This window comes from Pelodiscus sinensis, chromosome 2 (genome assembly GCF_052426305.1).
Source record: "Pelodiscus sinensis isolate ZL-2025 chromosome 2, ASM5242630v1, whole genome shotgun sequence".
Lineage (NCBI taxonomy): Eukaryota > Metazoa > Chordata > Testudines > Trionychidae > Pelodiscus > Pelodiscus sinensis.
In genome coordinates this window covers 197746936-197764239 of record NC_143053.1, presented here as the reverse complement: position 1 = coordinate 197764239, position 17304 = coordinate 197746936, and the positions used below count along the sequence as shown (strand labels likewise).

At 40.9% G+C, this 17304-nt stretch overlaps 1 protein-coding gene across 1 annotated transcript in view; it reads right to left on the bottom strand.

The window, feature by feature from the left end:
• Nucleotides 1-2933: 2933 nt before the first annotated feature.
• CPVL (carboxypeptidase vitellogenic like) overlaps nt 2934-17304 on the bottom strand; it is a 116437-nt gene continuing 102066 nt past the window's right edge. The window contains exon 14 of the mRNA XM_075922149.2: nt 2934-3182. Coding sequence (XP_075778264.1) covers nt 3072-3182 — 111 coding nt within the window. The 3' untranslated portion in view covers nt 2934-3071. The remainder of the gene's footprint in view (nt 3183-17304) is intronic.

The following is a 17304-nucleotide window of genomic DNA, read 5'->3' as shown; positions in this document are numbered from 1 at the left end:
ATTTGCGAGGCCACTGATTCTGTCTAGACAACCAGGACAGAGTCCTTTGTCTGTTATTCCTATCTTTATGCTGTTGGTGGCCAGAGTGGCCTGCATTGCATGGCTGAAGTATGTATTTCTAATGAGTGCATCATGGCTCTGGTGTCTTTGAGGCTGTGTAGCAGAGAATCAGTCTGCTCAGGAAACAAGCCCATGCATTTCCTGAGGAGGTACAATATGCATTGTATCTCCTGAGAATGGAAACAACATCCACCTATCCTTGACTATGCCCATTGATATCAATCAATCAGCAGCATGCAAGGAGGCTTGAAGGACCCATCCACGCCATGGTCTTGCCCTCCTCCATCAGTGCCACAGAGTCTTCCCAACAGCTGAAAGGAGAGCTTTAAACATCTGTGTGGCATCACCGGCATTAAAATTGTAAGGGCTGAGGACTTCCTGCTTGTTTGCTATTCTCAGCTGAAGCCCTCTAGCTGCATATACCTTTCTTCCAAAGATGTCAAGGTGTTTGGCCTCCTTGTCTTTAGGTGCTGGCAAGCCCTGGCATTCCCACTCATTGACCGCCAAGCCTATGCACGAGCAGGCAGGGCACGTAAGTATTTCCTTTCTACCCCTTTCACCATTGGTGGAATAGAGCCTGGGATCTAACAAATGAACAGGTTATTTTTCTCCATGGTCTTTATAAAGGAGAGGGCAACCATGGAAGGCTGCTCCAGGGCCAAGATGTCCACCAGGAGATGCTCTATTTCAGCCTCCTCTAATTGGATGCCCATGTTGCAAGCCACTTGGAGGAGGTTTTGGTAGGCCCTGTGGTCGATAGGAGGAGGCCCTGACACAAATGTCCCTGATACCACCTCATCAGCCCCAGACAGCAAAGGCAAGAATAATGGAGGTCACTGTTGGGCATGGACTTGTGGCAGGAAATGCAAGCACTAAGATTGTGGCACAGGTAGTATACTAACAGTGTGCTACCACACTAACTTCCTGTTAATTGATCTCTTTTTTTCACAGACCGTAACCATCTAAACAAAACTCTCTTGAAATGCAAGGTTGGAGGAGTAGAAAATGCACACAGAAGGAGATACACAAATCACAAAACAATCAGCAGAGATTCCGTGCATCCAACAAGTAGTAGTAAATGGATACAAAAGATAGACAAACATAACCAACCATATCCTTCATAAAAAGCTATTTGCACCTTGTTTGCATCTTATTTTCCTGATATTATTTTTCATGTAATTTACACACAATTTGCTTCAGGAAAAGTATTGGTCTGGAAGGAGAGTTCTTAGATGGGCCATAATCTTAATAAAATCGAGACTATGGCTCTGAGAGCCTGCTTTGTTAATGTTGTTCAATCGTATGAATTTTAATTAGAAAAGGAAAGCTTTTTTTACATTGGCCCTGGGGCTTCTGGCTCTTAAGAGCGGAGATAACCAAGAGCCAGGGAATTCAGACTGGAAATGAACATCTGCAAATGATGTTTTGCGAAAAGACATTATCCCAAGAAGCCACACTGATGGACTAAACTTCAATTTAGGCCATACGTGATGCAGCCTCAGGGCTTATTCAGAAATCCACTCCTTTTGTGTTTTCACAAAAAGCAAGGTATAGAGCTTGCTTGTTGTTGGTCTGAAGAATATCAGCAATTCTCAGAGTGGTTGTATGAAAACTTCTCCAATCTAATTTCAAATATTGGAATTTTGGGTTAGAAACTTGGCCAGGTCTTTTCCGGCTGCACGGTGTCCACATTTCTGTATGTTCATGACCAGTACATGACACCTGCATTTGGGGAACCTGGGTGTTAGCAATAGAAGCTCCCTTGAAATGTCAAGGGATACGGGTGCCTCGACCATGGTTCCAATCCCTGCTCTGTTCTGAGGCCTGCCCACTACTTAGGATGACCATATTTCTCCATGCCCAGTATGGGACACCAAGGCGGGTGTGTGTGTGTGTGTGTGTCTGCTTCAGCCCCACAGTTGGGGAAGGGAAGAACTGTTGGCAGTCAGGGTTTCAGCACCACCAGGGTTGTGGGGGGTGGGGGCAGACACCAGTACTCCAGGCTCCAGCGGCTGAAGCTCCGAGTGCCAGCATTTTCCCCACCCTCCCTGCAGCGATGAAGTTCAGCCCTGCAGCATGCAGCGTGGGGTAGGGAGGGGAGCTACCAGTGCTCGCTTAGCCGCTGGAGCCCTGAGTGCTGGCGGTTCCCTGCCCCCTCACGGGACTGAAACCTAGAGCACTGGTGGCTTTCCCCCAGGGAAATACAGGACAATGAGCCCAATTTAAAAAAAAAAAGTCAGGATGTCAGGAAGAGGGACTAAAGGGATGACCCAGTAAAAATGGGATGTATAGTCACCCTACCCGAGGTGCTTCCTCCAAGGGCCTTGCCATGCTCCACCCTCACTCTGCCCCAGAGCCTGCTCCTGCTTTGTCCCTTTCCCCACCTATGCCTCACTGCCACCTTCCCCCAGGCCACCCCCACCCATGTCTTTTCCTTTCTTCCTCTGAGGGCTTTACCTGCATGCCACTCTCACCTCTGCCTCCTCTCCAAGGCCCAACTTGTGTCTCTGCCCCAACTACCCCAGTCTCTGAGCCCTAGTCTATGCTAGGGAATTCTTTTGAAATAACCCTCTTTATTTCAAAATAAGTGGAGAGTCCACACTTCCACACTGGTTATTTAGAAATCTGTAATCCTGCTTTCCTCAGGGAACAATGCTTATTTCAAAATTTTGAAAATTTCCTAGCATAGACATGCCCTAATAGTGAAATAACCAGATTTTTAAAATTTTCTAATCAAGGGATTAAGTTGCTAACATTTTTCCAAATTCTAAGGGTGGGGGGAAGCTTAAGTGACTTCAGAAAGTTAGATCCATGTTATTTTCTCACACCACTTTACTAATGAAAATTTTTCAGTAAGACAGACCAAGAGCAAGGAGCCTTTATATTCATTTTATTACTCTCATCCTCAATTTCATAATTTTTCCGTATGGCAAAATTTTCACTATAGTACGTTCACAACATTTCTGAAGGATTTGGCAAAGTAACATTTACACTGCATTTAAAGTTTTCTTTTAGAATCCATTTGTCTTCCATCCTTCTCCAGAGATAAATCTGTCAATCATGTCCAGTGATCGTTCAGGCTGGTCATAAGGTAAAATATGTCCTCCACCTCGAACAATTACCTTTATGGTGCAAAGAAAGAATAGGTTAATAGTAAATCTGCGCAAAAGTCAATTTGCAAGCACAAAGTAATTAAAACTGGTTTCTCTTATACAGGCAGTCCCCGGGTTACATGGATCCGACTTACATCAGATCCCTACTTACAAACAGGGTGAGGCAACCCCGCACTAGCTGCTTCCCCCCAGCAGACCAGGGAGACACGAAGCTAGCGCTGCCCCCAGCAGACCAGGGAGACGCGGAGCGGCTTTTCTCAGCTGACACCTAAGCTTGAGAATAAAGGACTGAGGGAAGTGAGGGGTGGGAGAATAAAACTGAGCTCTGGAGAAATGTTTGGCCAGAGTTTCCCCTACAAAATGCACCAGTTCCGACTTACATACAAATTCAACTTAAGAACAAACCTACAGTCCCTATCTTGTACGTAACCCGGGGACTGCCTGTATAGAGATTTTACTGTGTGTGCAGAGTCAGAAGATTGAGCAGTAATCTTTCATTCCAGTCAGTAAAATAGAAACAAATATATCCAAAGTGATCTTAGATCAGTTATAACAGGATCAAATAAGTAACAAGGCTAACTTTCACAAAGTTTATTTACAGCCACCAATCCTGGCTCTCAGTGTTCTGTGCTATTTAGTTCTGAGTTGCCCCTAAATGTCTTCTAAAAGCCCAATAAGCAGTGGAACTGTTGGTAATGCTGCTAGACAATACTGATCTCCTGTAGTGTGGTAAATTCTCTGGTTCTGCATCAGTCAGGTCCCGAGGGTGCTGTATGAGAAAGGTTTGACCTCTTGCAGTAGCATTACCATCACATTGTCTGTGATTTAGATTGACTAGTCATATATTCATCTTATTGGAAAATGCTTAAAAGAACAGCACAAGTATATTGTATGATCTAATTTTAGAATCTGAACTTTGGGTCTTAAAATAATAGGTGTAATTTTAGAGTAACTGGTTTAACAAAACAGAAATTGTTAGATTATTACCCTTCTCTTACAAAATGCTAAATGTAAACAAATGTTTGACAATGTCTTCAAGTTATTCCAAAGAAGATATTTTACTGCCGCCCACAATCCCAGTCTGGAGTACTCCAACAAAGTAGTAATCAAGCTCCAGTCTTGGCCATTATCTGACAAAATGACTTCTGTTGAGACATATAGCTGGACCAAGGACATCTAAATGAGTTATTTGTATGAGAAAATACAGCCGCCGACTTTAAAATGTGTTTGGCAGCTGTTGTCTGGACTACATCTCAACAGACTATAACAGCTAAAGGTCATAGTCTCATATATGTCCTGCCACACCCCCACTGCAGCACTAGTCTGACTAGAGTTAAAATATTTATCAGTATGTCTATTAACCCCTTCCCTTTCAAGATGATCATTTCTAGGATCATAATCATATAAATTTCTACTACTGCTTCATAAACCCAGCATTTATAGTTTGAATAAGTATGCATATTCAATTATTATTAACAGTTACAGTCAGATTCCTTTTATTCCAAAGGACCCCGGTGCACTTTAAATGCCAGTTTATCCATTAGATTGGGATCCACAACTGTATAACAGCAACCTCTTAATTGCACTTTGCTACCCTATAGATCTGCTCAACAACCTCCTCATTTGACAAAAACAAACAAAAAAAACCACACCCCACAACAAAAACACCTCCATTTGACAAGCATACCATCCTCTCCATTTGACAAAAATCCCTTTAGTGTCACACACAGGCAGAAGGTAATAAACCAAATAAAATTTTGGCCCATAAAATCCCCTTGTTTCAAGGTCAGAGTCACATGCTCTTTATAGACCACAACCGATCTTAAGATCTGTTTCACATTTCAAAGATGATTGCATCTCCAGTAGCCCAGTATCTTCTGACATCCTGCAGAAGCACAGTTCAGTCTAATGAGAGTGCAGAATAATATTGAATTAATAGGTGGAACTTCTTACAGTACCAGGATATGCCTGAGATGTATTAAAGAACCATCCAGCCCAAATCTCACTTAATTTGAAAGAGTGTCATGGCTTAAAGCTTTTGAATTTCAATGATTTACCTATAATGGTTTCTAGAGCAGTCACTATGGGCACAGGCCGTCCTCGCTATAAGTCCAAGATACTTTCCAAAAAACTTGGACTTATAGTGCAACAACTTAAAGCAGGGAATTTTCTTCCTGTGGCTCACTTCCATTTAAACAAATTGGGGGGAGTATTTCACAGGACTTATAGCGGGGAATGGAAGGACTTATAACGCATGAGTTCCTACAAACATCAACAACTTTAGTGTGGAATGGATGTATACCGGGGCGACATAGTGGGGACACCCTGTACCAATTTTTAAAATGGCCTAGTGACTTAGGCATGTAAATTATTTTTGAAAAAAGAAATAAGGGGCTTTTGTAAATTAAACCATAATATACATTAAACACAATACCTAGTAAAGACACATATGGGGCCAACAGAGAGCCCCCCCTCTACTCCTTCTGGGCTGGAGCACCTTCCCCTCCCCTACCACCTGCCCCCTCTTCAAATTAATACTACGTTTAATTGGTTAACCAATTAAACAGGATTTTACATCCCTAATCTCCATGCTAAACAATTTCTTGATCCTACCCAAGTACGGACTGCCCACTATGGGAAATTAGACATATTTTATAAGACAATGTTAACTGAACTAAACCGCAACCACCACATTCATTGCACTCTGGCTTTGGGATTACTTTAAATCCCAGGAAATGCCAACACTCTATCCCAGATAGCTCTCCATTCCCTAATCCAATTACTACCATGCCCAGAAGGTGCTAGCAGTGTCACAGACACCTGCAGTGTTGTTCCAGATTTCTGTCTTAATCAAAGAACTGCAAAATTTTGCATCACAAAACAGGAATCAAATGAGTAAACCATTACATTTCTTCTCCTCTCCCCCACCCCCCATCTCTGCTTCAAGGAGATAAATACTCTTGGGAGATATTAAGACAACAAAGTTCACAGGCTTCAATTCTCACAGACACTCTCACAAGAAACAAAAGTAATAGTAGCATACAGGGTCTCTGCTTACGTTTTCTGCAACCCAAACTTCCTTTTTTGACTTCAGTGTTGTCAGTAAGGACAGTGTGACTCTAGGATGTGACTAGACTGTCTGGATGTGGATGTTTAGGAATTCCAGAGAGGCTGCTCTCATATGCATAAAGAAAGTTACTCTTCATGTCAGGCTGGACTTGAGTTTAAATCATATTACTAGTATGCATGCAATTATTTCTGTTTGTTAGTTGTAATAATTTTTTAAATCCTCACTCAAATTGTGGTTTTATTCCTCTATCATACTCGGGTGATAGAGCACATAACTCAGTTAACAGATACCATGAATCATGACATTTTACAGTTTTATTCTCTATGTTCAAGGTGAGAACCAACACTGAGAGAGTAAGACTGAACACTTCTGAAATATGGGTCTCCACACAGCTGTTATTCTCACTAGCCTATTTTTTAAAATTGAGAAACCCATTGTTTAGTGCACTTACACATTTAGGGCAGGTTTTAATATGCTTTTTGATGTATTTGTTCTGGTTCCCAGAAAAATGTTTCAACAATTAAACTCACTGGTTTTCAAAAGGGTAGTAAGCATGTCCTGGGATTCCAGAAGTAAAAAAATCACTAGCTGAGCCTTGTCACTTAATTTGGGAAGGGGGCAGGGGAGAGAGCCATTACCAAAGTCCTCCTTCCAATCACCACTGGAAGTAATTACAGGAATCAGGAAGAGTGAAGATAGCAGAACTGTTCTGAAAGAAGCTAAAAGAAAATGAATTACCCTTTGATTTGTTTTCCAGATTTTACAAATGTCTGTAGTGACAAAATTAGTATCTGGTTATCACTGATACCGAAATAAAAATTCTGTCCTGCAGAGACTCCTGTGTCAAAATGCCCCAATTGTTTTGCTTTATTTTATCCTTTGCTCCTTTCTTTGTTGGCTAGTAGCTAGTTAACTGTAGACAAGAGGTTCTTTGTGGCTTAGTCTAGAATATCAAAATGCATGTACAATTAAACCAGTGAGGAAAGTACTGCAAAACAGATGTAGACAGCCCCAGACATAATTGGGTGGGCATCTGCAGGAAGCACCAAGCACAGAAAGCCAAATCTGTTCTTGCTTTTAGATCTCTGGCAAGCCAGCACAGTTGGCTAATGTTTGTTTTTTCAAGAAGCCTTGTGGCTTTTTGGTAAAGCTCTGCAGTGTCACGCAGACCAGCTGGATTCCTTCTGTGGATTTATTTTTCCCTGGCTGTGTTGTATTGCAGAAGCTGCATGCTCTGTATTATCAGTATATGTGACACCACCTATATTGCAGGCGGTAGATTTTACAGTTAAAGTCACAAAGAAGCTCCATGCTCCTACCCCATTCTCTGCCTACTAGATTGCAGAGGCGGGGGAATAGGGGAATGCTCGGGGCTTCTGTCCTGCAGTGGGGGTAAAGTTAGGGGCTTCTCCCCTCCAGGGAAAAGGATCTTGGGGCTTCACACACAGTACCTCCTCCTCATAGGGCAGAAGTCCAGAGAACCACCATTCTACTGCAGGTGAGAAGCTGTGTGCTCCACCTCCCATGCAAATGTCTTTTAGTTGGAGAACAGAGTGGGTGGACTTGTGGGGCTCCAGGAAATATTTCAGGAGAGTTTAAGCCCCAGTGAACCAGACAGTGTGAGAATGAGACTGATAAAAAGAGAAACTTGCACATGCACATTACATCAGGAAACGGCATCATTCTGTATTCAGACATTGTGTTGTGCAGACTTCGTGCCCGCAATCTCTCTGCATTCTGCAGAATTCAGATGGTGTTTACTATTCACAAATCACATTTGAACATTTTTAGATTTAAGTGATAACCCTACATTAATTTTGTAAATGACAATGACATCTTCAAATTGTTAAGAAATGCAAATATAAGGAACAAAACCAAAGTTTTAAACCAGAACGAGGGGAAGATTTTGATTCATTGCTAAAAGTAGCAAACAGTGTGCCCTAGTCTCAAAGCAGCATTCACTACAAAACCAGCAACTTGAAACATCACTGTGAAATAAATCACAATTTTCTGTCTAAATACTCTCTTGAATCAGAATTAAGGAAAAACAATTTAACTGCATTAAAACTACGCCTAAACAGTCAATAGGCACTACTTTCAGTGGTAGATAAGGAAGCTGATAATGACTGACGCTAGTTATTCTGTGTCATGAAATATCAAAATGCAGGACTATGTAGCACTTTAAAGACTAACAAGATGGTTTATTAGATGATGAGCTTTCGTGGGCCAGACCCACTTCCTCAGATCAAATAGTGGAAGAAAATAGTCACAACCATATATACCAAAGGATACAATTAAAAAAATGAACACGTATGAAAAGGACAAATCACATTTTAGAACAGAAGGGGAATGGGGGGGGGGAATAAGAGGATACAATTAAAAAAATGAACACGTATGAAAAGGACAAATCACATTTTAGAACAGAAGGGGAATGGGGGGGGAATAAGAGCCTCCGGAAAAGGGCGCTTTTTCCGGAGGATCGGGGCCAGTGTAGACGCTCTTTTCCGGCTTTTTTAAAAGCCGGAAAAAAGCGGCGGACATTTTTATTTAAATGCCGCGGGGGATATTTAAATCCCCCGCGGATTTCCCTACTACGATAGGTGAAATTTACATGCCCCTTCCGGAAAAGGGGCCAGTGTAGACGAGCCCATAGAGAAAAAATGGAAACAAGGACACCAAGAGTAAAAGGACAGGTGAATAAAAACAGAACTACATTTTTGATTCTGGACCAAGAGGAAAGACGATGGCTTGAGAAAGACATTTCAGCTCAGGTTCTTATGCCTGGCATCCAGCTGCTGCAAAAAACCCACACAAGTACAAATAAAATGTGTGTACAATATTTGATGACACCTATATTCTGTACTCCAAGATCCCAGCTACTGGCTAAGTGACTGGCTTTCTCCAGAGTTCCTTCTAAGTTGCATGCTTGCACAAAAAAAATTCTACCCTGCACACCTCCAAGCAGAGCTGCACAGCAGTGTGAAAGGAGGCAGGCAGCTGCTCGGGCAGCCGTGGCCGGAGGAGTTGAGTAGCAGGTGGGTGGGCAGCTGCTCTGGCCAGGACCAGGGCCAGAACTGCATTGTGGGTGGGCGGGCAGCTGCTTGGGCTGGGGCCAGGGCTGCGTAGTGGGTGGGTTTTGTCAGGGAGAAATTGAGAACTAAATAACAGTTGTAACTGTTGAAAAGCTTAAGGCTGAAAATTAAAGGGAATGAACAAACTTTTATTTGATTTTGTAAAAACTGGATTCATCTCCTTGAATGTTGTGTATTACTGGAAGTTGCTAAACATTTAGATTTATAGCTATGACAGTGAGATTTGCTCTTTTAAAGTCTCTTTCCTGCTCTGCTCCATCCAGCCCAGGCTAGGTTCGTGTGGCGGGCGGGCGGCTGCTCTGGCTGGCCGGGGCAAAGATGTCGGTTTTCAGGACCTCCTAATCATTAACACTGTCTCTAAAAGTAAACTGTCCTATCAATGTCCATCCAGTGAAAATGGCTAGTTAACAGCAGTAAATCAGGAAAAAAGGAATTACAAATAGTTTCAAAGGAAGTTTATTCAGCAATAAAAAGAGACTTAAGTCCCACCATCAACAAAAAAATCATAATAAGCAACATTTCATTAATGTGAACTGCATATATAAAGTGATACAAAACCAAAAGATTTTATAAAGATGCTAAATCTTCAAATACTTAACAAAAGAAGGAAACCTTGTCTGAATGAGTAGAAAACCACAGGCTTTGCCCTCCAAACTTTTCAGCTGGAGCTGGGGTTAATCTCTTTGAAGAAAATTGGGTCCATTTTACAGAAGCCCTACTTATTCATGCATTTCAGAATACATTTAGTAGAAAATTCATTATATGAAACATTTATTCCATGAATAAATTAGAGACTATGAAATATAGTGCAATAAAAATGTTGCTGCTAAAAAGATTTTTATGGGTGAAATAATGTGAAAATTAGTAACATTAACTATGATTCTCCTTAAACAAGAATAGTCTCCCATACAATTATTTTGACATGCTCTGGCATGCGTAATCACAGATATATTAAAATAATGCTACAGAAAAGAATCAGAATTTAGGAAGACACCAAAAAGTACTGGAATGGAACAAGGAACCATTCCTACACCAGTGACTTTAACCAGAGTTTTGCCATTGACTTCAAAGAATGCAGATTAGAACTCTAAAGTTGTGGCTTCTCTTTGCAAAATGGTTAGTAAGAGTATCTGAAAATAATTTTCTTTCTGTATCTATTGTTAGGTAAGATATTAAAGCATGACATGGCTGAGTTTAATTAAGCTAACCCTCCACATGTACCAAATATAATGGCTCAAAATATGCCAGTATGGTTGTTTAGTCATTAGATCATCTGCTAAAAATTTCTGAACTCAATATGTAAATAAAGATGTCATATTCCATTATGCTAGATGTACATAGCTATGCCTCGGTTTCCCCTCGCTACAATTGAGAGGCCACATGCATTAGTGATTGTGAGGCAGTCAGATACTGGAGTGAAGGAAGACGGGGTGAATTCCTTGGTAGACAGTCTGCATGTGTCCCAGTAAGGCTGGGGAACATTAACACAGGCCTTTTAAATCAGAGCTCTGATGCCTTTAGGAAAGAGTCTCACTTCATTCAGTTGGTGCAGTTGCTCCTTCATTTGGCTGTGGGTCTTTTTACAGGTGCTCTTCACATTGGACCTAGCCAGTCTCTTGAGTCTACTTCATGCCTCGTCCCCCATCTGCTCCCTATTTGTCCTGGGTGGGGGACAGAGACTAGCCACAGCACAATGTTAATTATTGCTTGTTTTAGTATTCTTTCTTCCATAACATATATCTAAGTTATTTGTTAGTAGCTGGTGGGTGTCATGACGGCACACATCTGAACAAGCGCACATGACCTCAATATTGGTGCACAAGACAAAACCGACTCTGCTCATTAATGGAAAATGTTAGTGGGAACTCTGGCTTTTTCTTCATATTGAATCCTGGTAGCAACCTTAAAACTCACTTCTCACCGACAGTAGTATCTTATTAATTGTCAACTGGCCACTAGAGCAAGGAAAGATTAATATTTTAGCTAAGACTCTGTAAAACATGTCACATATATATTTTAGTTTGCTTTGATTCAAACTTCGAAGTCTACAGTGTCTATTTAACTCTTTGTTCTCTCAATGCTCAAAATGCCATGGACCTTCCACACACACAGTCAGCTAAACCAAGAATGTTTTCACAGCTATAGAAAACAGTATTAAGTTTTAATTTAAGCAGTCACATCTAGACCTATACCTAATAGGAAAAGATGAAGCAATATATCCAATAACAGGACAGCGGGTATGTCTGCACTGCAAAAAAGACCCACAACAGAAAGTCTCTGAGCCTGGTTCAACTGACTCAGGCTTGCAGGGCTCATGCTGCAGGCTAAACATGCTATAGGCTAAACATAGTTGGGATTGGTCCTGCCTAGAGCAGGGGGCTGGACTTGATGACCTCCTGAGGTCTCTTCCAGCTCTATGATTCTATGATGTTCAGACTTGAGCTACGGAGACCACCCATGGTCACCAGGTTTCAGAGCCTAGGCTCCAGCCTGAGTCCAAACAACTATATTTACTCCCATAATGTAAGGTCAAGTCAATTGACCTGGCCTTTGAGACTCACTGCCGCAGAATTATTATTATTATTATTATTTTTTATTATTTTTTTGCAGGGTAAGATGTACACCATCATGCCTTGTAAGATCAAAAGCTTTGAAGAATTGAAGTGATCTGGAATGAGGAGGCCATGTCTTTGACCAGATAAGTAGATTCTCTATGTTAATAGCTCTGTCTCTCTAAAAAAAAAAAGAGTAGATTTACATAAATAAAAGAAAGGGAACAAGGGCGACAGATAGCCAAAGGTTAACTCAATAAAGGAACGCGAACACACACGCACACAGAGCTCAATGAAGTCTCATTCTATACCTACCTCCTGCCCCCCTCCGTAACAGCCCAGAGGAGTCACCATACCTCAAGGTCAATGGTATCAAAAGCAGCATCTATTCTATGGCAGTATTATTGAACATTAGCTATTGATATAAATACTATTTATATTTGACTCTTAATGCTATTTTAAGTATAAAAAAATAATAAAGTTAATTTTAGAACAAGGGAATCTGAGTCTGGCCAGTTTGACTCTTTCTCCCAGTAGAGTTCACTGCAGAAGTTGTATACTAGGAGTGGGCAAAATCCAGCCTGCTAAGTCTTTGGATCCAGCCCACAGCCCACTCCGCTGTAACCCTAAGGCAGGTTCCCTGCCCACCAGAGTCCCTGGCTGCACCATGTGCCTCTTTGCATTGGGGGATGTTAAAGCGTAGTCAACTGCTCGACTACTTGCTATCTCTGTATCTGAGGCATCAAGGGAAGGGGGAGGGAAGACAGTTGATGGTGCTGGGGAGTGCTGGCTTAAAAGCAGAGGCAGCAGGAGGTGGAGACAGGGAAGTCTGCTCCGGCAGTGGCTCCCACCTACAGGTGTCCCAGCAGGAAGTTACTCCCCCACCCCTGTGGACAGGGGCTGCTGCCACCAAGCAGCTGCTGTTCCCAGAAGCCTGGGCTGGCTGCACACAGTGGCTGCTGGACTCAGCACGAGCAAGGACCAAGTAGTCCCAGCTCACGCTGGTCCAAGACGCTGCTCCTCTGCATTTTAAATTAATAAGACTCCAGTGGCTCTTGCTACATTTAAAATGCAGAGCCACAGTGCAGGTGGCTCCTGGAGCCAGCATGGGCCGGGACTGCTCAGTCTCAGCTTGAGCTGGCTCTGGAAGCTAACCATGGTGTGGCTCTGCAGAGTGGTCCTTATCGACAAATTGTGTAGTCGATACAGATTTGTATTGCCTACACGACTAGCCAGATAACCACAATTTAACAGCCTTACTTTGCATGCTGTGCTGGGGAAGAGGGGCGAAGGAGACTTCATGCACTGCCCCTGCCCCCAACATAATAATCGCGGTTCCCAGTGGCTGGCCATTCCACAGTAGATGTGTGTGTTTGCCACGTGCATCAATACTGGAAGTTTTTTCCCTTAGCAGTATCCACAGGGGAGCACCTCTAGCAACCTCTAGAATGATGCTTCCATGGCATGTTGAAAGGGGTGCTATATGCTCTCCCCATTCTCAGGGTAAGCTGCTGGTGGATTGGGACATTTTGTTTACTTGGAGAGTCCACAGGCACAGAGACCCTCAGCTCCTAGAGCCTACAATTCACCATTCCCAGCCAATGGGACCTGTGAGAAGAGGCACATGCAGTGGAATGTGCTGGCTGCCACGGTTCACCCATGGGTCAGAAGCCACCCCCTGAAATACAGGATTGGTTTATGAAATGGTCAGACATTTGTTGCCATTTTTACCTATACATTTTGGGGGTCAACTTATACGAATGGGCCAAAAATGAATAGATACAAAATATTGTTTTATCTGAACAAAAAACGACATTGGTCAATTAGGGCCAGTCTAATCTCACTTTGTAGTAATGATAACAGAGTTTCTCAGTAATGGATTTATAAAAAAAAGTATGTTATACATTCAAGCTGGAAGAAAAGTTACTAAAAATGTGTCACGTATGTGCAAGAGCATCGATTTAAGAAGGATCAGCATCAAATATTCATAGAGATTGCACAACGCAGATATTAAATCCAGCGTCTCTGCTGTTTTCTTCATGAACAGTTGTCCCTGTGCCTGTGCAATTTAAAAATCAATCAGTCAAATCCATTTGAAGTTGAACAAAACAGTTTGTTTCAATTTCTAGCTTAATAGTTTGGAACATTTTAAAAATAAAAAAGGACATTTCCAAATGATCTTTCATTTAGCAGTGTAAATCGAAAAAAAATTGAAACAAAGCATTTTGACTTTTAGAATTCCCACCACTCTCAACAAATAACTTTTAAGCAAAGCAGACATGAATTTACAAAACATTCTACTGTTGCTGAACCCACTTTTTTTTTTTCAAAAAGAGTTTTCTCAAAAAAAAAAAAAAATTTTTTTTTCACCTAGATCTGATCAGAAGCATAATTAATTCAGTTGCTCTTCTTGGCAGGAATCAAATGCTGTCTGCAGTTTAAGAATTACCAAAATATAGCCGTTCCCACCCCCTTTTTTTTTTGGGAGAACTAACTGTCCTTGGTAATAATTATCCCAAATCTATTTAGCAGTTTCTTTCTTCCATTAAAAACTTCTATTGTTTTAGATATTTACTGATATCTGCTTTCTGCAATCCATAGCAATCCATAAAATCCTTTTAAGGATCTGAATTCAGTAACATGCTTAAGCAAAAGTTAATTGAGTACAATAGTCATAAGACTTAAGCACTTTGTTGAACAGAAGCCAAATACTTTTAAGTCATATTTCTGTTCAATTAGTAGAACTTCTTAAGTTATTCTGAACAAATATTTTTTCTTGCAAGACTTGGGTAAAACTGAGGGAACTGGCTTGGATATTATCCAAGTTCTGGCCAATGGTCGTTTAAACCGCTGAGTAAAAATTACTGGGAAATACATTAAGGACTGGTGAGGTTTTGCCTAAACAACAGAGATACAATGCTTTTGCTTATTCCCTCTCACATGGAGCAGGAAGTTGGGATGTAAATTGTCCATTTGGATGATTATGTTCCCTCAGAAATTGTTACAAACGGTTACACTAGAGCTCTTTTAATATGATAGGGCAGATCCTCTGAAATCAATGGTGCTATGCAGACTTACACTAGCTAAGGATGTGATTTCCATGGGGAATTCATTTTTTATTTCTGCACTTCAGTTTAGCAAATTTAAGCCTGTTCTTGCTTTTAAAAAAAAAAAAAAAAAGCTCAATTCAATGAACTAGAATCTGGAAGGTAATTCAGATTACATTTTCCAGGTACAGGTGTGTAATTCCCATAAACTGAATAAGGGCCTTAGCATGGGTATAGCTTCTGTGTAAGCTACTAAAATTTTAGATTTAGATTTTTAAAGCATAATTAAAATTTTATTTTTATATTTATCTACATGTAGAAACACATCAGCATATGATGAAGTTGCAACCATTCCCCATCTCTGCTGTGCATTACTTAGCAGTGTCATGGGATTCCTGCAGTCAGTCTTTAAGGGTATGTCTACACTGGCCCCCTAGTTCGAACTAGGGAGGCTAATGTAGGCATTCGAAGTTGCCTGCTATTTCGAATTAAAGCCCCTTGCACTACCTCCTTGCAGGAGGAATAACAGGTAGTTCAATTTAGGGCTTTTAATTCAAAATACCGGGTCTCTGCTGTGTGTAGATGCGGACAGTTAGTCCAGACTTGTACATTTAAAAAATGGCGTCCGGGAAGATGCAAATCAAGTGTGGGATATTTAAATCCCGGGCTTGATTTGCAACTTCAAATGCCTACATTAGCCTCCCTAGGGGGCTAGTGTAGACATACCCTAAAATACTATAAAAAGTAGACACTTAAGAGGAATACAGACTCATCAAATGCGATCAGATCCATATTCTTACTTATATCAGTTGAGTTCCAGCACCCAATATGAGTGTTAAAAGAAGTTATTTGTTCTGCCCCAATCACTACACCACAATGTGCAGATCTCACATCTTCATTGACTTAAAGCTTTGGTGTTTTGTGAACGTACATAAGTTACCTTTGAGATAATGTTCTTAGATCTTCATTCCCTCCTTTTCTTGTCCAGGAACATACTAAAAAATGCACCAGTTTAACTAGATTAACTAAATCTATTTTAAAATCTAGTTCAACTGATGCAGACACCTACATGTATACACACTGAAGCTAAATTAATATAAGCAAGGCATAAGCCAGTTTAAGTTGGTAACATCTTAAAATTGATCTCTAAAGTAGGGGATTTCACTTTTTAAAATCAATTTTAAAAAATGTTTAATTAGTTAACTGGTATTAACACACTGAGGCCTGGTCTACACTAGAACAGAAAGGTCAGCTTAAGGTACGAAACTCCAGCTATGTGAAATACCTTACCTTATGCCAAACTTTGATGGTGTTCACACAGTGGGAGGCTGACAGGAGCAAACATTCCTGTTGGCTTCCTTTGCTCCTTGTGACTGCAAGGAGTACAAACGCCAGAAGGAGCTGCCCTCAGCATTTGATTTATGGGGCTCTACTTGATCCACTAAATCTAACACCAGGAAATCAACCTCCAGAACGTGCCCTGAGAGTCTAACATACTGTAGTTGAAGATAAGAATCGAGAGCTTGCAGAAAATAAGGTTAAATTTTTGGCAAACAGAGATACATGCTTCTGCTAATACTAAAGAGAAAGTCCATCATCATTTAAGTCCATTTTTTTCCATTACCATATGCTTGTTATGTGTAAAGAGTCTACAGATCCAAGTTCCACAGAGAATGCTTTTGTTATTGCAGAACAATTCTATTTTATACTTGAGCAGTAAGAGGAGAGAATCTTTGCCAAAGTTTTAAATCACCTACATAAAATGCAAAGACCTAGATGTAAAGTTAAACACCTCTTATCACAAACACATGTGATTCTATTTTTTTTTTTACTGAATATTATGCAACGTTAGAATATCTTTTAATCCTATATGTATCTGATATTCACAGGAAAAGCAAATCATGGGTTGAAGTTTGCTAAAGGCCTTTGATTTTGGCAATAAGCTACCTTTTAAGTGTCCTTTTTTCACAACTGCAAGTGGCATATTATGGTCTACATTAAACGAGACGTTCAATACATTGGCCTTTCCAAAAAATAATTTACATCATGGAGCATGCCAGAAATACATGGGACAGGTCAGAAACCTCCACAAAAAGAGTCCAGAAAGGAGGACATAAGGTGTTCTAAGCCATAGTCTACAGAAGTATATTGTGCTGCATGCAAAGAATGTTAAATTGTGTTTCCATCAACTATTTAATTAGCTGATTAATTTCCATCAACTACTCAGTTAGCTGAGAAGGGGGGAAACTGGAATGCCGTAGTGGGGTTAGATCCCAGCCTTGCTCTTACTACATTTAAGAGGCAGCAGCACAGCATGTATAATGTAGTAAGAACCTCAAACAGTGGATGCAATAGCATATATAAAGAAAG